This window comes from Erpetoichthys calabaricus, chromosome 3 (assembly GCF_900747795.2).
Source record: "Erpetoichthys calabaricus chromosome 3, fErpCal1.3, whole genome shotgun sequence".
Lineage (NCBI taxonomy): Eukaryota > Metazoa > Chordata > Cladistia > Polypteriformes > Polypteridae > Erpetoichthys > Erpetoichthys calabaricus.
In genome coordinates this window covers 292,754,268-292,776,811 of record NC_041396.2, presented here as the reverse complement: position 1 = coordinate 292,776,811, position 22,544 = coordinate 292,754,268, and the positions used below count along the sequence as shown (strand labels likewise).

Here is a 22,544-nt window from a genome sequence, read left to right as displayed (position 1 = left end):
TCCATCTGGTCTTGTTTTTATGTTTGTTCTGTGGCTGTGTCGTTAGCTACACGTTGTGTACCGTTAGGAATTAGAATTGCACTTACTGTTAATACTGAATCACTGTAATGTGATCCAAATATGCTGTAGTATATTGTAGTCTGGACCTTTGGGGATTCCGTAGTAATACGGAATTATGGGTATTGGGGAGCTGTGTAACGTGTACTCTGGAAAACGATCTTAGTAAAGGACCTGTTAAATATTATTACTTATAACCTGTCTCGTCTTCCTCTTGGGCAGCGGTTGTATTGTGATCTAATGTTATAGAATGCGTTGTCAGCTAACTGTCGGAATTGTTCAGCGGCTGTCTGTCGTTCTTCCAATCGTTGAGCTTTTTCATTTTGGAGCCGTGACTCCTTTGCTTCTGTTGTTTGAGAAGCGCGTTGTAGGCGCCTTCGTCCATTGTTTTTATCAATACGCGTCCGTGAGCCTGCAAACGGGATGCTTTTGGGTTTGACTCTGAGGTGGTGAGTTGCAATGCGCGTGATGCATCCGTGAGCTTGCAAACGGTATTTTCTAACGGCCAAATATAACCACAACAATTGTTCAGCCTTACCTATGAAATGTAATCCCCCGGGATTTGGTTTGGAGCGTACAGCAGTTTGTACAATCCCAAGCAGTACATTATTGATTACTTCACTCCGCAGCAGTGCCACTCACAATATGGTGGTGCGCGTGCGCTGCGATGCTGGGTTTGACTCTGGAGCGCTGAGTCGCAATGCGCGTGTGCCTTGATGCGTCCGTGAGCCTGTGTCCTGCGTCCATAACCTTCAGTTAGTAATATGGATAGCAGGACAGCATAGGTTCTCAGAGTTGAAGCTGGACAAACCACAAGACGTCTGGAACAATGTCCTTTGGACAGACAAGACCAAAGTGGAGATGTTTGGCCATAATGCACAATGCCACACTTGGCGAAAACCAAACACAGCATATCAGCACAAATGCCTCATACCAGTTGTCAAAAGCATGGCGATGGAGGGGTGACAATTTGGGCTTGTTTTGCAGCCATGGGACTTGGGCACCTTGCAGTCATTGAGTCAGTCATCACACGCCAGACTTAATAGGTGCCTGGTGGCTGAGCTGCTGGTTGATGTTGAATTTTTTTTTTGGAGGAGTTTAAAGTTTCGAGATTAAAGTTGACATTTCAAGGTTTTTTCCCCACTGTGTGCCTTTTTTTTCTCTCTGTACCCTAATAAGCTTTCATATGACACTCAGACGGTCCGCTACGACTCGCCTTTTCACGGCGACTTTGATATCTGACAACTTATTTTTTATTTCGGCACTGTGTGACTTTGTGAACTTTAGCTTTCGAGTTTCTCCAACACGCTATGTCACTTCCTTTTGTTGTTTATACCACTGCGTAAACCAACAAATAGTACGTTTTTCTTTGCCTCCACTTGGTATTCCCTGAAATTCTTCTATTTTTCCTCGTGCTTTTCCCATTGCCTTTTCACAGAAGGCTGAGCTTAAGGGCTATTTATATTGATTTGCATATTCAAAGAGGCGTAATTCTGGGAGGAGTTGGGGCGGGACAGCAGGCACGTGTACATGTGTTATGTTACTTATGTAGCGGAAGAACGTGGAAGTTGGCGTTCACACAGATTTATGCATCTGGATTTTTTTGTGCGTACGCACATTTCCGCATTTGTGCTTACGCCATGTTATAGTGTGAATTCTACACACAGAGTTATGCATGAGGCCCCAGATGTTTTTTTAACTATGTCTTGATACATAAAATATAAAACCATAAGAGGATGAACTTTTCTTTTTTTACATGACTGTATATTCAAAATATGTAATAAATCACATGCAGTGACCGACAATTTTCTCAAAGACCCCAACGTTCATTTAATAGATTATTAGGATGATCACATTTATGCCTGCCATTAAAAAGCGTTGCCAATGTCCGCCGGCGTCAGCCGCAGTCACTAACCTGCTGTTGGAATGGAAGCTGTGTGCTCACAATCAGCCAGCAAGAAAAAAGAGAAAAGCAGGAGCCATGCCGAAGACGTGACCGCCTCATGAAGGACATGGAGGGTCGACTTCACACACGCCACTCCACTCACCTTTCAAACCTGCACAGGTGTCAGCGCCGGCCCCCCGGTCTTCCCACGGCTTACCTGACTGCAGCCAGCTTCTGTAACTAAGTTATGAAAAGAAAAAGAGTCTGCAGCAATTAATGCTGCATTTTAAAAGTTACATTTTTATTAAATCAGAAATAAGTAAATGTTTTCAGCATAATTTAAAATATATTACATCAACTTTAGTTGTTATCAAAAAATTCTCCATTTTACTAATTACTGGTAATTATTTAATCCTGCTTAACAAATTCAGGCACTAATACCAATAACGTATTTAATAAAACATGCTATGCTTATTAAACCACACAGGCTTAGCACTAGCAGCACTTTATTAAGAAATGGCAGTTCAAAAACAAGACTGCAACCCAAAACACAAGAGGGTGAATGTCATGTAGGGGGAATTCACATATCATTGGGGGTCCTTAGAGGAATTCAAGGTTGAGAACCACTGCTACATGCCATTTACTGCGTGGAATTTTATATGTGAGGAAAGTAAAAAGTGAAGGCCGCTGTAGGGACAGCATTTGTGATCTGGAAACCACGGTCATTAGGACCATGAGGTGTTAAGACTTGTTTGTCTTAAGCGTCCCTCTCTAACATGGAGCTTTTCTATTTCTGTGCCCATCTTCATTAAAAATGTCACCTCTCTCTTTGTCTCTCCCATATTGTTTTTCTACCCATCTTTGTAAAATGGCGCCTTTCCTATATAGCTTCTGCTCATCTACCTTTACTCTACAAATCCTGTCGTATCTACAGCTCGGCCTCTCTGTCTAACATGGCGTCATCCAATCGTTCCCTCCCTCTGTCCACAATCTTATATTCCACCAAGTCGTCCTTATCTCCTAAGCTGTCCTTAAGTATCAAATAAACTCGTCAGCAGTCACACCACATGCATTTCAGACCCAGCCAGTACTTGCATGGGAGACCATCTTGGAAAAGCTTGGGTTGCAGCTGGACGAGAGCTTTGTGAGGCCAGCAGGGGCGCTTACCCTGTGGTCTGAGTGTGGATCCCAATGCCCCAGTGCAGTGACGGGGACACTGTGCTATAACAATGGCACCGTCCTTCAGATGAGACGTAAAACTGAAGTCCTGACTCTCTGTGGTTATTCATCCTTCATAAAGAGTAGGGGGTATCCTTATGTCATGGCTAAATTGCCCACCACAGCCTAGTGTTTCTGAACCTGAAATTATCCCCTGTCCCTAATTGGCTCTCTCTGTCACCATTTCACCACCTAACAGCTAATGTGTGGTGAGCGGACTGGCACAAAAATGGCTGCCGTCACATCATCCAGGTAGGTGCTACACATTAGTGGCTCCCCAGTCACAATGAAAAGCACCCTATAAATGTAAATAATAATATAGATAAAAGTGAACCTGGTCATTCTGGCCCCCTAATCATGCCCTGTCTCTAATTGGTTATCTCTGTCACCAGTTCACCACCTAACAGCTAATGTGTGGTGAGTGTTACTGGTGCAGTAATGGCTGCCGTCGCATCATGCAAGTGGGTGCTGCACATTAGTGGTGGTTGAAGTGACTCCACACTCACTGTGTACAGCTCTTTGAGTACTTTGAAAAGCGGTATATAAATGTAATGAATTTTTATTATGATAAAACTATAAACTCCCTTTTGGCTTAAAAAAAAAACAACCTGATCTGGTGGAGACATTATGGACTACTGCACGACACGGCAAAGATTTCACAAAGTTAGTCATCTTTATCACATTGTGTTTCCCTTTTTTGGCATTCATGCGAACAAAAAAAGAAAAAACACACACGATCCGAGTTAGTGGCATCCTGGTACCACGCCAGACTTATCAGGGTGCCACCTCATAATGTGAATATTCGTCCAGCCAATTCCCAAAACCTACCTATCATTTTCTCCTTTTTCTTTTCATTTCCAAGTTTAAAAAAAATCCCAATTTTAAAATAATTTGCCATGGGCACCATGAGAGATATGCAAATTCTCTCCACTCTCTCTGTCTTGGATGACGGTTGTTATGGCAACAGAAATGCTAAATGACATATTTTCATGGGTGGTTTCATTTATTTCCTTTTTGAATATTATGGCAGGAATTATGTTCCAGCAAAAGGCTCTGCATGCCGTCTTCTCTCCGAAAAAAACCTGGAAAATGGTAGCCATGGTGTCATGAGCAGGGCAGTTTCTGGTACTAGTATAACAGAATGGATGATTATGAATTTCCTTCAATTAAACAAGCAAAAAACAAAACTCCTAGTTATTGGCAGCAATAAACAAAGTGAGAATCTTAGAAACAGAATTAATCATTTGGCCCTGTAAATCAAACCAGAGGTCAAGAATTTAAGGTGTTATTATTGACTCTGACCTCAACTTCAGATCACATAGTAATAAAATTACCAAGACGGCTTTCTTCCATCTAAGGAACACTGCAAGAGTGTAATAATCTCTTATAACATTTAAAGATGCCGAAAAATGAATACGTGTTTGTATTTAGCCAACTGGATTACTGCAATGCTCTCCTATCAGGACCACCCAAAAAGGACTTAAATCAGCTACAGCTCAACCAGAATGCAGCAGCAAGAATTTTAACCAAAAGGTAAAAATATGAGCATGTATGTCCAGAACTAACACCTTTACATTGACTGCCAGCATCCTTTGGAATCGATTTAACTGGTACATAAGGCGCTATATAATCTCACCCCTCTAACATCTCAGAACGCCTGTTTCCTTATGTAGCGAGTCACAGTCTTGGATCTGCACATACCAGTTTGCTTGTTATTCCAGGATCTAAGCATAAAGGAACTGGTGAGGCAGCATTCTGTTCTTATACACCTAAAATTTGGAATAATTTACCAATCAAAATACGGCAGGCTAAATCTGTGGAACATTTAAACAAAAACCCTTTTTTTTAATCTGGCTTTCCAGTAATTATATTATAAAATGGCGATCTGATTGTAAGTTTAGCTCTTTGATGTGTTAGTAAGTACCTGGCAGTCATCCATTGCTCTTTTATGTTTTTGTGTGGTGGCGGATGACCAGCTGGCTGAGGTCATTCTGGCTTCTAAGATGCAGGAACAGATGACCATCACCCTTCCCTGCTTGATTTGCTCCTTTCTGTCTTCCGACTGTGGCCCTCCAGAGGTTAATTTTTCTCCTATGGCCCATCGTAGGAGTTTTTTGTTTTCCTCTCCTCCGTGTCAGCTGGTCAGATAATCACATTCAGGAATCGAAAACTTCATCAACATCCTAAACCGCTGTGGGCTGTTTCATTTGCTTTTGTATCTTTTCATTAACTTTAATAACATCAAACTGTTTCTACTCAATGGGTTGCCATATACATACGCCAAAGTCAAATGCAGATATATCTCTATATCTATATATATATAAAATCCCTGTGTGCGTCCAGGTGTCCGTGTGTGGGTGTCTTCTGGTGAAGTGCGCATGCACGGGGCACGGTGCGATACGCAATATTACTATCAGAGAAAGTTAGAGGCGTTTTACGGAAATACAAACCAGTATTACTGCGAGAGGAAATTAAAGGTACACAATACAGTGACGCATATTACAGCCACATACAAGCAAGTATTACTGTCAGAGAAAATTAAAGGCATATTACCGACATGCACGCCTGTATTACCACCAGAGAAAATTAAAGGTATATTACGGACGTACAAGCCAGCGGACGTACAAGACGGTATCCTTCAATAAGGGCGCGCACAGGCATCCTTCAATAAGGGCGCGCACCAAAAGGCGAGCCTCAAAAGGGCGACCTCAATTGGGCGCAGCAAATAAAGGCACGCGTAAATATATTCCAGAGCCATCTGAACTAAATTATCTACAAACGCCTTTATTCGCCGCGCTCAATTGAGGTCGCCCTTTTGAAGCTCGCCTTTTTGTGCGCGCCCTTATTGAATAGAGCTGTACAAGACAGTATTACTGTCACAGAAAATTAAAGACACACAATACACGACGGCAGCCCACGAAGAACGGTCAGCTCAGCAAGTAAACATCAACAAAAGAAAGGCTGAAAGAAAGAAAAATACGACCAACAAAAAGAATGAGGTCAAAGTCCCTTGCCATTTAATATAGACTGTTCCTACTAATGTGTATGCACTACTGTTCTAGCGCCCGTTATTGTAACGGGCTAAATGACTAGTATATATATAAAATCCAACGTCTGTATGTCTGTCTGCGCTTCACGAGAGAACTACTTAACGGATTTGACTTTCTTTTTTTTCTGGAATTTCCTTGAACATTCCGGTTGATTTTGCGACTTCTCTCATCGCACTAAGTATCAGAGTTCGCTTGCGGTACCGATTTGTTTGCGCAAATCCGAGAGACGCCGCGGGCCGAGAGGGGGGCGGGGCTCTCCTCACTCGGGGCGTATCCTACATCCGCTTAGCTAGCAAACGAGAGAACTACTTAACAGATTTAGATCGGGTTTTTTCCTGGAATTTCCTTGAACATTCCGGTTACTTTTGCGACTTCTCTCATTGCGCTAAGAATCAGAGTTCGCTTGCGGCACCGATATATTCACGCTAATCCAAGACAGAGGCTGCGGGCCGAGGGGAGGGGGAAGCATGACGTCAGGAGTGGGGAGTCAGTGTGCCTCTGCGTTTTGGAGTGTAACTTTCCTCCGCTTGGCTAACGATACCTTTTTGTGTATTGGTTTTGTCCTGTTTCACTACTATGCGGGCGAAGCTGTGAGGGATGGCTATTACTGTATATATTTTATTTTTATATATATTAATTAGATCTGGTTGTTCTGTTATTAACTTTAATGTATACATATTTTAATTAGAAAACCATTTTCTGATAAGATTGAAGGTGTGTTTTGCACTTTGGACATTAAATTTTGCTTAACAATACCTGGTTGATTTTGTTTTTAGTATCCTTACATTTATTAGAAATTATCATACTATTCTTCAATTATAATAATCCAAGTAAATGTGGTATACCTTTGTTTTTGATGATTAATCCGTGAAAAGCACCTTAAGTTGCATGTAAATGTATAATAAGGTGCCATATAAATAAAGTTATTATTATTATAAAGAAATGGAAAGAGTATGGCACAGGTGGAAATCTGCTACTGTACTGCAGACCGTCCACAAAACAATGAAGAAGATGAGTGAGGGAGGCCACCAAGGGACCTTGGAGAACTCTGAAGGAGTGACAAGCTACAGTAACGGACACAGGAGAGACTGGGCAGACAACAACGGTGGTCAGATGCTTTACCAGTCACAGTTTTATGGGAGGGTGGCAATGAGAAAAAACACACACACATCTCAGCTGAAGGTACGTGGAGGACTATAAAGACAGCTGGAAGAAGGTTCTGTGATCTGAGGAGACCAAAACTGACCTTTTGGCTATTAGAATAAAAGCCCTATTCACTGTAATGTATCGAAAATTCACCACCCCCACCATGAAGCAGGCTGTGGGGAGGCTTCTCTACAACATGGCCTAGGAGACTTGTGACGGTAGAATAAATGCAGCAAAATACAGAAAAGTCCTGGAGGAAAAACCTGATGAGGTCTGCAAGATTCGTCCAGCCAGACAACAAGCCCAAGCAGAAATCCAACTAGGTGCTATAACAAGAAAGATAAATATAGAATAATACATAGCTAGATGGAGAGATGTGCACCATGTTAGATAGACAGGTAGACTGAAAGGCTCTTTATGAGAGATGTTAAGAGTAGAAAGACAGAAGGGAATTATATTAGAAATACAGCAAGTAGTGAATCGGAGAAATCAAGTGTTTGTCCACCACTGGGCCACACAGCAGGTCACCACTCTGAGGACAATCGCACCCCCCTAAACACTTTGATAATCGCACTCATTTCACCAAAGAGGACCTCTCCGATGATCACGCTCAAGCTTAGACGATCACATTCAATTCATCAAGGGGATCCCCAACACCCCCTTGGTGAGACATGCGAAACAGTAGGACGCAACACCAGAAGGATTCAGAAACACTGGGATAGACGGCCCATAAAGAATTTAGCAATTGTTTTCAGGTTCAGGCCTGGAGGGCCCCCCATAGTTGGAGGTTTTTACTCCAACCAAAGTCACCATCGGTGTGTCAATATTATTTTTAACTGATCTCACTGTTTAGTTATCTGGCCTCCAAATATTTCTAAGAAATTCATACATATTTGTATTCTATTCCATTGCTTTATGTGCTTAGGTTTCTTTTGCTATTTCTTTACCTTTTCCTATAGTGTTTGCTCCCTTAATTGCATCCAAATGCTGATAATTTAGTAATGAGCAGTGCAGACACGGGTACAAGCAAGACTGAATGCTAAAAGGGAGCAATAATTTGTCTGCCCATTAAGAAATGCTTCTTACAAATAAGCAGGCCAAATAAGAGATAGACGTGCACCACATTAGACAGGCAGATTGACCAGATGCTCCACATTTGATAGATATGAAGGATGCTACAGTATAAAGACAGAAAGGCATTAATTATGGTCGGTATTACATATAAACTCTATTATATAGATGAGCAATAGACAGAGTATTTAGCAGTGGTGTTCAAGCTTGCTTCTTGGGTCATATCCACCTGAAGCTCAGCATGTTCAGGGCAGGCCAGGACTTGGATGGGAGACCATCTAGGAAAAGCTGCTGGAATCCAGCACGGGGTGCTTACCCTGTGGTCTGAATGTGGGTCCCAATGCCCCCGTGCAGTGACGAGGACACTGTGCTGTAAAAATGGCACCCTCATTCAGATGAGACATAAAACTGAGGTCCTGACTCTCTGTGGTCATAAACGATCCCTGGGCATCCTTCGTAAAGAGTAGGGGGTATCCCACTGTCCAGGCTAAATTGCCCACCATGGCCTAGTACATTCTGACCCCCTAATCATGCCCTGTCTCTAACTGGCTCTCTCTCTCACCCCTTCAACACCTAATAGCTCATGTGTGGTGAGCTTACTTGTGGAAAATGGCTGCCGTCACACCATGCAGGTGGATGCTGAACGTTAGTGGTGGTTGAATTTGCTCCCCACAAACTGTGTAAAGCGCTTTGTGTAGTGAGAAAAGCACATTATTATTATAACAACAAGGCTGCAGGTTTTTATTTCAATAATTAGTGCATTATTCTTACTTTTAAATAACCTTACTGTTTAGTTATCTGGCCTACAAGTACCTCTAAGAAATGTGTACATATTTGTATTCTGTGTTATAGCTTTTATTGCTTATGCTTCTTTTGATGGCTGCTTTTTAATATTTTTTTTTCTGTTGGGTTTTCCCCCATAACAATACCCAAAAACTGATGATTAGCATTGAGAGATGCAAACAACACTGAATGCCAAAGGGGAGCAAGAACATTTCTGCCATTTTGACTTGTCTGTTCATTAAGAAACGTGTTACAAATGAGCAGTCCAGCAAATATGGCACTTAGGTATGTGTCCCCTCACTGGTGTCTGCACTAGGATAGAATTAAGGGAGCAAACGGTACATTAAAAGGAAACTGGCACATAGATAGATAGATAGATAGATAGATAGATAGATAGATAGATAGATAGATAGATAGATAGATAGATAGATAGATAGATAGATAGATCCAGCCAAGACAGGCACATGTCACTCCTCTCTTCAGGTCGCTACACTGGCAGCACACTTTAAGTTCAAATCCCTTATGGTTGCCTACAGAGTAGTCAGTGGGTCAGCATCAGAGTATATGGAGACACATGTGAGGTGCCAGACTCACTAGTGCCTCTGTATACTCCTCACCCACTCCAGTCTGCCAGTGAACAGCGTCTAGTGATGCCACCTCTGTGTGGTATGAAGTCTAATTCCAGACTTTTTTCTTGTGTAGTTCCTAGTTGGTGGAATGAGCTGCTCGCCTCCATCCATGTATTTAGGAAGCAAATGAAGTCCCATTTGTTCTGTGAATATCTGTCTAATCAATAGGATGTAAAAAAAAAATGCTCTGTGATGTTTTATATTTTTGGTTAATTTGATGTCAGACTGTGGTTAATTGCTTTATTGATTGTAATCTACGATTATAAATTAGTTATTACATCTTTTCACTTGTGGCAATCAACGTTTGTTACCTGTCCTACTACACCTGCTGAATAAACGGGTCCAAGTCTAATATTACTCGATTATGTTTACTTCTTTTGTAAGTCGCTTTGGATAAAAGCCTCTGCCAAGCAAATAAATGTAAATGTTTTGCGTAACAGTCTTGCAATACGGAAACGCCCGCGTATTTCCATGAGCGCAGTTCTACACTGTGGACACCAGAGGGCGCGTTGGTTTCGTAACACACCTCTTGCATAAATTTTGCTCTTATTCGAATATTCCAAAAGTACTTTGGTCTTTTTAACTCTTAAAGTTATTAAGTGTAACAAAAATTAGGAAAACGACTAAATGTAACTCAGTACTCAGCAACTGTTAATTAATTTACGTAGGCATAAAAGACAAGCGGAGCAACTCGAGGGGTGAGTGCGTTTTGCGAGGACTGGATTTGATACCCGGACGTTAATTCTGAGCCTCTCACCAGCCAAATCATAGAACCTCTCGGTGCGAAGCGCCGCCGACACCGCCCAACCCGTCCATTGGAGCAGCACGTCCACCGCGGCACATTTCAGCAGGACGTTCGCCATCCAAACAACACTTCAGGAACCAGAAAACACGCGGGCTGAGCACAGAGAGCAAACAGTTTATTGCGAACAACTCCCGACTAGCCGCGCGTCTTCTGCCACATAGCTTTCTGGGAAATGTAGTTCTTATCTGGCGTATCGTTTACCATTTTATGGGCGAGATATGGGAAAATGCACCCAGAACCCTGGGCCGACTCCTCAGACACAGTTTTTCTTCCTTGTGATCGCCAGATCTAAACAGAAACTTTATTTCCTTCCATAACTACTGTAATTGTGTCAACCAATTCATGTATAGCTTGACTCTCTGGTTACTAACAGTTTACAGATGCCAATTCTAGTCAGGGGTTTATGGAATATTATTCGTGCCAAAAGCTGATGCAATCCAACGTGTAAACTAGGCTGAAATACAACACTTATGCAAGAGGTACATTTAAATTCGGCAGGCTTTTATCGTGTCATAATTAAAAACATATTGCAACGATCTGGCAAATCACCCTGAGGCAGTATATCCCAAAAGCCATAGAAAATAGGACTGTTCATACTGCCTCTTAGTGATTTGACAGATTGTTACAGTATTAACGAATTAATCGACTGCTTTTCACTACAGCACGCAGTTTTCAGGCGAGCGTGTCATAGATAGATAGATAGATAGATACTTTATTAATCCCAATGGGAAATTCACATTCTTCAGCAGCAGCATACTGATACAATAAATAATATTAAAGAATGATAATAATACAGGTGAAAAAAAAACAGACAATAACTATGTATAATGTTAAATATTAACGTTTACCCCCCCTGGTGGAATTAAAGAGTCGCATAGTTTGGGGGCATACACAGAAGCAAAGCACTCGTGTAGCATTTTGATTAGTGGCAGCTCCACGATCATAGCATTTCGATTTCAGACCACGCCTTAATCGTACCTAAACTACAAGTGATCAAATGGCCAATCAGCGTCAAAAGGAGCGGTAAAGAGGCGTTATAATGACGAGCGTGCAGCACTTGGATAGAAGAAGGCGAGCTGGAAGTTGATAAGGCAGGCGATCCGCCGTCGTATCGAGTAGGTGGAAGCTGGCGATTTAAATGACGATTTTATTCTCTGACGTGTCGAAATAAGGAAAAAAAAAAACTATAAAATATCTGCTTATAACAGAGGGTTTGAATAGAAAGCTACGAAGACATCAAGCTCAGTGATGCTACCAAAGGTTTCACTTTATTCAGTTCTTAATTAAAATTGCATTGAAAGTGGAACCGCACTGCTTAATTAAAAATGTACAAAAAGAAAACAACTTTAGATAACTTGATATAAGAATAAACGTTTTCTGCGACGCCTAAAAAATACTTTTCGCTGGTTCAGTTAACCACCGCACTGTCCATACCAACTAAACTTACGTTCGCCGCCAGAACACAGCAACACTGTTGCCAACTAATTTCAATGGAAGGTCACTAACGCATGCTCAAAAAGTCTCCAGAAGTCGCTGGATGACGTAATCATCTTATTTGCATATCCATATTATATTAACTCTTTAGACTCCGCCCCATTCATCGTACCCCTCGACGAGGACTGATATTAAGCTCACATTTCAAAAACAGTACTAGAGGGCATTCGTTTATCAAGCGCTATACCAAGTGCAGGCGTTTGCCGTATTGCATGGGTCTGTACGCTTCTGTGTTGTTTTTCTATCTACGTGCAATAACGGCTGACCTTAAGGGTCACAGTTCGGGGCGCCCACCCCCCATATTGGTAGCGTAAACTTCAAACAAGATCATTATTTTCTACATCGTGTGGATTAAGAAATAAGGCAATTAGAAAATGAATGCGTCCAGATCTGCCTTTGCTTGTCACCTATTGCATCGTCAATTTGAAAATGGAAATGACTGACGTTTTCTTTCACCAGTCGGATCTCTAAATTTTCCAGGCACTGCCCGTTCAAACAAAGTTTAGCGTGTCTATGGACAGTATCTACTGCGCTCCGCCGAACTGAATAGCAATCAGTTGTTACGTGAACTGTTGTCAGAGACTTGAGAAAAGAAAAGTCACTTATGTCAACTGCAAATGTCGCTAGATTTGTTGCTAGGCTCTTTTTTTATCAAGTCGCCAAGGGGGTCTGAAAAGTCACTAGATATAGCCAGTGGCGTAGCTGGGGGGGGGAGGCGGTTCGCCCCGGCGGCACATTTTTGGGGGCGGAATTATTGGCCAAAAGGCTCAGAACACTTCACGTGTAAGCAGCAGGGTTCGGAAAAATATCACTCATGAATGAATTCTCCGATTTTCATCCACATATGTTTCAAAAATCATTTTCAGACGGTCCTTCTGTGACGGCATCAGACACTGCTGTTGAAATTTATGAGGCAATAACAAAAATAAACAGAAACATTAGATAGATAGATAGATAGATAGATAGATAGATAGATAGATAGATAGATACTTTATTAATCCCAAGGGGAAATTCACAAATTCACTACACCGATAATAATTTATAGGAAGATAAAAAAACTAATTCACAATGTATAATTTCGTTAACAATCCGAATGCGTTCTTGCTCTGAGCAGAAAACATCTCCACCTATCACTTGTACACCACACCGGTTCTGGTTTTCGCAGCGTAATTATATTAAACTAATAATCAGAACACGGCTTATCAGTGCGTCTGTACTATATTCTTGTCTAGTTCATGCTTATAAATAATTCTATGAGAAAAAAATATTGCTGTTTTTTATATATAAATAAATCTATGCAAAATGTATCTTAATTTTTCTCTATACGTCATTTTAATTTTCTATTTAAATAGGTTAACATATTCAGATACGCTGGAGGGCGGCAAATTGAAGCCCCGCCCCGCCCCGAGTGGCGCGAACTCGAGCTACGCCACTGGATATAGCGATAAAGTCGCCAAGTGGCAACGCTGCACAGAAATATCTAGTAGAAGTGGAACGGCTCGTTCCCCAACTGTTAACACCTCTTGCTCCACCCCTTGACACTGATTGGTCATTTGATTGCTTTATTTTTGGCGCAGTTAAAGCGCGGCCTCAATTCGAAATGCAATACACAGGAAACTGGTGCTTTTAGTGATGACACTCAATCTATGGACATTAATTAAAACGTGATACGTTTTCGTATTGTGAATTTCCCCTTGGGATTAATAAAGTATCTATCTATCTATCTATCTATCTATCTATCTATCTATTGCATTTTAAACTAACACTAAAATTGCGTGCTGTAGTGAAAACCAATTGATAGTTTGGTTGCTATATTAATTATGACGCAATAAAACTGTTCCAAAGTTAAATGTTCCACTTGCATATGTATTGAATTTTAACATAGTTAACGCTTTGGATTGCATTTAATTATGGCATGAATAATCTTCCATAGGATTTCACTGTGTGACCTTTGAGAAATTATATCTCTAAATATATAAAATCCAATGTCTGTCTGTCTGTCTGTCTGCTTTTCACAAGAGAACTACTTAACAGATTTAGACTAGGTTTTTTTTCTATTATTTGCTTCAACATTCTGGTTGATTTTGCAACTTCTCTCGTCCAGCTAAGAATCATAGTTCACTTGCAGGAGCGATACATTCATGCTAATCCAAGAGAGATGCTGCCGGCCCGAGGGGAGGAGGAAGCGTGACATCAGGAGTTAGGAGACTCGCAGGGCCCTCCTCACTGTCCTGTTTCACTATTATGGGGATGGCTAGTCACCTATAAATATGTCAACCTTAGGAATCTGGAAATTATGCATTATACTGTGTGGACAGTAGAGGCGCTCCAGCTCCCCACAAGTTCAAAGCACAAAGAGTCTTTATTTGTGGCAAACTCTTCCCTATATGTGTTTCCCACCGCAATCACAGCCACAAGTACAATAAAGTACAATAGCACAATAAATCCCTCTTTGTCTTCTCTCTCTCTCTCAGTCACTCACTACCTCCTCCACTCCTCCTCACAAACTTTGTCCTCCTCCACCCGACTCTGGCTTGTCAATGTGCAGCAAGAAGCTCCTTAAATCTAATCTCCTGCGAGTGCTTCTGGTGATATGTTGTTGCAGCTCCAAAGCACTTCCAGGTGTGGTTGGAGCCACACAGAATAGGAATGCTTAAATCGCACAGTGCCCCTAGGAGGCCTAGCAAGGCTGTTCCCTGAGACTACAGTACCCAGCATGCTTTGTGGGCACTTATGCGGGGATCCGAGCTGGGGCTCGCTGCCATGTAGTGCTCTGGGGAAGGTAAAGCCCCATGCATGTTCTCTCCCCATTCCTTCCATTCCAAGGGCTTCCAGGCTGGGTAAGGACCAAGGCCGTCCGTCACAACTGTAACAAAAGATGTTAAATACCAAAGGATAGCTTTCATCCTGTGAAACCACTATATCACGACAACTCAAGTGTGGATGAGAGATGGAGACGTGGACTTTTTCACGTGTGACCACAGTGGCTGAAACCGCTGTCTTCTTCCTGGACTGCTCTACAATGCCATTGCATGCCACCTTACTTTTTTGCTTTGCGCCCCCCACCATAACCTATCATCTATGGGGGAGGAGCGAAAGCTTTAGATTTGTCAAAAATTTTGATCTTCAGTTTCTGATGGATCTCAACGTTTTTGGGTCCCCTGATACCAAAAACATCAATATCTCAATGATGCGTGTGTGTCTGTCTGGGTGTCACAGTTTCTTGAGTTAAAACGGCTGGACGGAAAAATACCAAACTCGAAACTTAAGCCTGTGTCAGAAACTCGACACAGAGTCATGAAAAGGTTTGGGGCAGCCACCCGTATAATTGGTTTCCTGGATGCAAAATTAGGTAAATAAATACAGCATTGCTGTGCACAAAACCGAGTCCAATACAGAACTGAGGGAATAGGGAAAAGGTGCAGGCTTTTAAAGGGGAAGACAGGAAGTGAGATCATAGGGGTCAGGCTCATGAAGGTCTTCAGCCATTGGTTCAAGCCCGGACATGACATCACAGGGGCTGGAGCCGGCAAGGTCTCTTTCCATAGGCTCAGTCCCGGAAGTGACATCAAGAAAAAGAGTCAGTGCACTCTGCCACATCCCGGTATTCCTCGGAACTGCCCTTACTCAAGCCCTTTAGCTGCCTCCCATGCGCATGTGTGTGACAAGGCCCCCCCCCTCAGCCCAGACCCGTTGGGTCAGGCGACCCTGACCAAGAGGTCGTGAACCCGAGAAAAAGCATCAGCATTGACGTGAAGAGTGCCCCGGCGATGAACAAGCAAAAACTTGTACGGCTGGAAGTCAAGAAACCACCGGGTGACCCACGGATTCGACTCCTTCTGCAGGGCCATCTACTGTAAAGGTGCATGGTCCATGACAAGGGTAAATTCCCGGCCCAACAGGAAGTACCTCAGCTGAGTAATCGCCCATTTAATAGCCAAAGCCTCCCTCTCCACCGCCGCATACCTGGTTTCCCAGTCCAACAGTTTCTGGCTCAGGAACATGATGGGGTGTTCCACAGCATCGACGATTTGGCTCAGTACGGCTCCCAGTCCTGTATCCGAAGCGTCCATCTGGAGGATGAAAGGCAAAGAAAAGTTAGGTGCCTTCAAAATAGGTGCGGATGTAAGGGCCTGCTTCAAGTCACTAAATGCAGCGCCTGTCTTTTCAGTCCATACCAAAATGTTCGGAGCCCTCTTCTTTGTCAAATCAGTCAAGGGCGCCGGTCTCTCTGAGAACCGGGGAACAAACTGGTGGTAGTACCCCGTTAACCCGAAAAAGGCTTGGACCTGCCACTTGGTTCGCGGATGGGGCCATTTCAAAATAGCATCTACTTTGGAGCACTGTGGCCTCATGGTACGCTGACCCACCAGGTAGCTTAAATACTTGGCTTCGCTCAATCCAAAGAAACATTTCTTGGGATTAATCTGAAGCCCGGCCTCACCAAGTGTCCGCAATACCGCTCGCACATGCTGTAGGTGTTCCATCCACATGCTGGAATAGATGACCACATCATCCAGGTAGGCAGCACTGTATGAGTTATGAGGCCGGAGCACTTTGTCCACCAGACGCTGGAAGGTTGCTGGAGCCCCGTGTAACCCAAATGGAAGGACATGATACTGCCAGTGTCCGCTAGGGGTGCTAAACGCAGTTTTAACCTTTGCGGAGTCCGTTAAAGGAACCTGTCAGTACCCCTTTGTCATGTCCAGTCAAAGGGTCAAATATTGAGCCTGCCAAAGCGTCTTGAGGATGTCGTCCACTCGTGGCATTGGATAGGCATCAAATTGGGAGACTTGATTAAGCCGACGGAAGTCATTGCAAAACCTCCAACTCCTGTCAGGCTTAGTGACCAATACAATGGGACTGGACCAGGGACTATGACTTTCCTCGATCACACCTAATTGCAGCATGTGCTTGATCTCAAGCTCCACTTCAGCCCTTTTTGCCTCGGGAAGATGATACGGGCATTCTCAGACTATAACCCCGGGCTCTGTCACAATGTCGTGCTCAACCAGAGAGGTCCTTCCGGGGTTTTCACTCACTACCTCCAGGACAGACAGGATAACCGTTTCCAGCTCCCGCCGTTGTCTGGGACTTAAATCCACACCGAAGTTAAGGCTAGCTGTATGAGCAAAGAGTAAGCAGGGCTGACCGGAGGAGGGACTGGGATCCCTGTCCTTCCATGGTTTAAGCAGGTTCACTTGATAAACCCGCTCCCTCGGCCAACGATTGGGTTGACTCACCAAATAGTCGACGAGTCCTTTCCTCTCCTTAACTTCGTAGGGGCCTTGCCAATGGGCAAGCAACTTAGAGTGAGAGGTAGGCACTAGGACCATGACATGATCTCCTGGGCGGAACTCCCGGAGAGACATGCCGCGGTCGTAATATCGGACCTGTGCTGCTTGGGTCTCTTCCATGTGACTTTTAAGGAGGGGCCGAATCTTACCAAATCTATTGCGTAATTGCGCGATATACTCCAGTATGTTTGTAGAGGGAAGAGCCTCTTCTTCCCATCCTTCTTTTAGGATATCTAATATGCCCTGGGGTTGTCGCCCATACCATAATTCAAAAAGGGAGAACCCCGTGGAGGCTTGTGGGACTTCCCGGTAGGCAAAAAGGACGAGGGGGAGGAGCTGATCCCAGTTCATCCCATCCTCGCTGACCACCTTACAAAGCATTTTCTTGAGAATCTGATTAAATCTCTCTACCAGACCGTCGGTTTGAGGATGATACACCGCGGTCTTTAGATGCTTTATTTTAAGTAACTTGGCAGTCTCCTTGAATGCCTCCGAGGTAAAGGGTGTCCCTTGGTCCATCAGGACCTCTTTCGGAATACCCACATGCACAAAGATCCCTAGTAATTGCCATGCGATGGCTTTAGAAGTAGTTGAGCGCAATGGAACAGCTTTGTGGTATTTGGTAGCATAATCCAAGAGGACTAAAATGTACTTGTGTCCTCGGGCTGAGGGCTTTAGAGGTCAGACTAAATCAACCCCAATTCGGTGGAATGGAATATCAATCAGGGGAATAGGAACGAGAGGAGCACGGTCCTTCCTAGGAATTTGTAGCAATTGATACTCCGGACAAGAAGTGCAAAAGCGACAAACCTCCTCATTGATTCCCGGCCAATGGAAACAGAGCTTGATCCGCTCCAGGGTTTTCTCGGTGCCCAAGTGGCCACCTAGGAGGTGGGCGTGTTTTAACTCACAGACCTACTGCCGGAAGGTCCGCGGGATTAGCAGTAGCCGTCTCTCCTGCCCATCATGCATTGCTATGCAATAGAGAAGGCTGTTGTCTAACACAAAGTGAGGGCCCTGTGGCATCGACTGGTTAGTGCGCTGGCCATTGACTAGGACCACTGCATTTTTTGCAAACTTCAGGGACTTGTTGTTCCATTGCTCCCTTTTAAAAGAAGCTGGCGTCTCTCTAAATTGAAACCGCAGAAGGGAGAGAGGGTCTGGGACCACCTCAAGGGGCGTGGTTTCCTCCCATTCCATCTCGGTGCTGGTGGATGACATATCGAGACGCGACGGTCCGGGAGTTGCCACGTCACGGAGGCCACTGCGTCTCTCTCTTCCAGCTGGTTACACGGCGTGGAGGCACCCTGAGATGGCTCATCCCCGTCTATAATTAGGCCCAAGTTAATACCAGGAGTGGTATGTGTCTCACTGCATTTAATTTTCGACCAGTCCCGCCCCAGTATCACCAGGTGTGGTGGATTCGGAAGGACGGCCAAGGTTAGTTTTCGTACCTAATGTGACAAACGGCGGAGCTGTACCAACAGATTTCTCCGTGGACACAGGCTATACTGGTCTTAATTTTTAACCACTGTCGCGGCAGCACAAACTGGCGGGCAACAATGGTAATGTTGCTACCGGAATCAAATAAGGCTGTGGTTTTGCACCCGTTTACGATCACCACGCCTGTATGTGGGACCGCCAATGGGTTAGCCAGAGCACACCAACCCCTTCTCCCCCTCCTCCTGCATCCCTCCTCGGTTCCAAGCGGTTTGGGACGCTGGCACAAGCTCCGGTTTGTATGGGGGGTTTGGGGACGGGGAGGGGGAGGGGTTTGGTGCTAGTCTTTGGGACGTACTCCGGCTGAGTTTGACAAAGGAATAGTTTTGCTCCCTCAGATTGTGAGGCTGTCCTTTGAGTCTCCAGAAGCTCTATGAGCTCAGCCTTGTTCATAAACTGCTTGCCCCAGACCAGCTGGGTGAAGCCATGGGGAGGCGTTTTCAGGAGCAGTCTATTATGTGGTAGGGCTTGTTCTCAAATGGCTGTAGCCACTGCCCTACCGTTGCTCAGAAGGACCGGCCCTGTTTGTGGTCAGCCGCTCTGGGTCCAACCTCCAGTTCTTTATTTTACTCACCTGCCAGTCTGGGGCACCCCTAGGTGGTAAATGGGGCTCTAGTTTCACAGGGAGGTGGGCACTCTCCTCCAAGAGAGCATAATAAACCCCTTTTGCCTCCCCCCTCCGGAGCAGCCCAACTCTGTGAGCCCCTCCCGCACACTCCCTGGCCTCTCTAGGAGGCCTAGTTACGCGTGCCAGGAGTGGAGCCTGTACCGGGTCTCGCCGAACCACGGGACACCCTCCCCGCCTGAAAACTCGGCCCCGGTACGCTCCCACCTGGGTACATTGCAGGTCCTGTCCCCTTCTCTTCCTGGACTTCTCCATCCTGCCGACTATGCCAATGTCAAAAACTCAACACAGAGTCATGAAAAGGTTTGGGGCAGCCACCTGTGTAATTGGTTTCCTGGCTGCAAAGTTGCGTAAATCAATACACCACTGATGTGCACAAAACCGAGTCCAAAACAGAACTGAGCGAATAGGGAAAAGGTGCAGGCTTTTAAAGGGGAAGAGAGGAAGTGAGATCATAGGGGTCGGACTCATGAAGGTCTTCAGCCATTGGTTCAAGCCCAGGACGTGACATCACAGCCGGGAAGGTCTCCTTCCATAGACTCAGTCCCGGAAGTGATGTCAAGAGGGCCAGGTGGAATCTCCCGTGAATGGTCTGCAGGAAAAGGAGAAAAAGAGTCAGTGCACTCTGCCACATCCCAGTATGACTCGGAACTGCCCTTACTCAAGCCCTTTAGCTGTCCCCCATGTGCACGTGTGTGACACCTGTTATGAGGTAACGATGTGCTGATCAGTTTTTGAGCCAAATCGTGCGAAAGAAAGAGGTGCTCTAGAGGAACCCTCAAATACTGTAATTCTGCAATTCTTTATGAATTCTTCTCATCAATTGCTATTGTATTGACCTCTTTGATGATCAGAAAGATCAGAGCAGTAAATAAATAATGAAATGTTAGAGAATAGTTTGGGTAACTTGGTCCCTAGGGTGCAAAGCCTACTGACGCTCATGTCCAAATTGTTTTTGCCTGTAAATTTTCTCCATCTCTCTCCACTCACCGGGGTTCTGTGGCAATACAATCGGCCACACATTCCCAGCAGCATGAGCTGATCTCAGCCAGGATCCTTGTTGAGTTTCCACCAACAGCCACACATCAAGGCTAATGGACCTCAGTAGCAGAGAAGCGTAAACTTTCCAGCCCACAAGCCATGGCGCTCGGGCCAGATTTATACCAGACTGGCACAGCTGGCTTTTGACTTTTAGATCAAAACAAGGGGGCTCCGCCCCCTGCTCGCTTCACTCGCCTACCCCCGGTGTTTTGAACCTGCGCCCGCTGGGCAGCCACATGTGAGGATGACGCACGTTTAATATGGAGCGTTCGCCCGTGTCACTCTGGGGCCCCCCACTGTTAATACGGAGCTCCGTCCGTACTATTATGCGGTGCATTGTGGACTACTGCAGACGCCATAGTGTTTCCCGTTTCAGTTTGTATCTCGATCAGTCGAGCTTTTGTTTTTGAAGCTTTTGAATTGTGGTCTTCATTATCTGTAACCTGCTGTCCATGTGTTTGGCCTCCTCGTGTAACCTGTTTATGACGTTTTACTTTGCTTTCTACTCTGTCTTTCATTTCTGATCTCGCTTTATTCTGCTTTTGTTTCAATGACACCTGGTCCGTGGTGAATATATTTTCCCTTTTTCGAGTAATAATTTTCATTTGTTTGCAATACTGTGATGTTTATCGTGCTGTTAATAATGCATCACTGTAATGTGATTCACCTAGGGGGGGTAAACGTTAACATTTAACATTCTACAAAGTTATTGTCTTTTTTTCACCTGCATTATTATCATTCTTTAATTTAATATTTATTGTATCAGTATGCTGCTGCTGGAAAATGTGAATTTCCCATTGGGATTAATAAAGTATCTATGTATCTATAGTTTGGACGTGTGAGAATGACGTATGTTTAATACGGAGCGTTCGCCCGTGTCACTCTGGGTCTCCCCACTGTTACTACGAAGCTCTTTCCGAACTATTATGCGGTGCATTGTGGAGCACTGCGGACTCTGTAGTGTTTCCCGTTTCACTTCGTATCTTGTTTAGTCGAGCTCTTTCTTTTTGGAGCAGTGCCTGCCTGGTCTGCGGCATTTCAGATGCACGTTGTAGGCGCCTGCGTTCATTAATTATATCCAGGCAGGCGCGTGTTTGTATCTCGGTCACTCGAGCTGTGTCGTGTTGAATCCGTGTCTGCTTTGCCTACGCAGTTTGAGACGCGCGTTGTAGGCGTCCACGTTCATTAGATCTGTCCACGCGGGCTCGGTGTCGAAGCTGTGTTAGTTGTTGAGCTGTTTGGTTTTGGAGCCGAGACAGTTTTGCTTCCGCGGTTTCAGACGCGTGTCTGTACCATCTCGGGTTTGATGTATGAACCTTTGTGGACTCCGTAGTGTGTCCCATTTCACTCTGGGGCGGGGCGTTGACTCCTCTTGTTTTACTATGTCTCCTTCTGCGTCTTCACCATGCATTAGTGCCACTCACAATATGGCGGCGACGCCTGCGTCTTCCATATTATGTCGGTTTTTACCATGCTGTGTAGGCGCCTTTGCCTTTTGTACTTTACCGTGCCTTCCGACGCACGATGTAGGCACCTGCACCTTCCGGGTCCGCCTCCGCTGTGTGGTGTGGACGTTTAACTGTCGTTATTCCTGCCTGTATATTCTGTATCTCGGTGTGCATGTGTTTCGTGCCTAGGTTTTTTTGAAGCTGTTGCATTCCAGTTTTCATCATCTGTAACCCGCTCTCCATGTGTTCGTCCCCGTTCTTTAATCCCTTTATAAAGTTTTACTTTGTTTCCTACTCTGTGTTTTATTTCTGACCTCGCTTTATCCTGCTTGCGGCATGTCAGACGGTTCGTAGTCTTTCTCATTTTACTCTGGGGAGGGGGGCTTTGTTCTGTAACCTGCTCTCCATGTGTTTGTCCCTGTTCTTTAACCTCTTTATGACGTTTTACTTTGTTTCCTACTCTGACGGTTCATAGTCTCTCCCGTTTCGCTCTGG

At 44.4% G+C, this 22,544-nt stretch overlaps 1 protein-coding gene across 1 annotated transcript in view; it reads right to left on the bottom strand.

Moving 5' to 3' along the window:
- The window catches only part of si:ch211-210c8.6 (uncharacterized), a 30,354-nt gene extending 19,586 nt beyond the window's left edge, over positions 1-10,768 (bottom strand). Inside the window, exon 1 of the mRNA XM_028798537.2 lies at positions 10,597-10,768. Coding sequence (XP_028654370.1) covers positions 10,597-10,702 — 106 coding nt within the window. The 5' untranslated portion in view covers positions 10,703-10,768. The remainder of the gene's footprint in view (positions 1-10,596) is intronic.
- Positions 10,769-22,544: the final 11,776 nt, after the last annotated feature.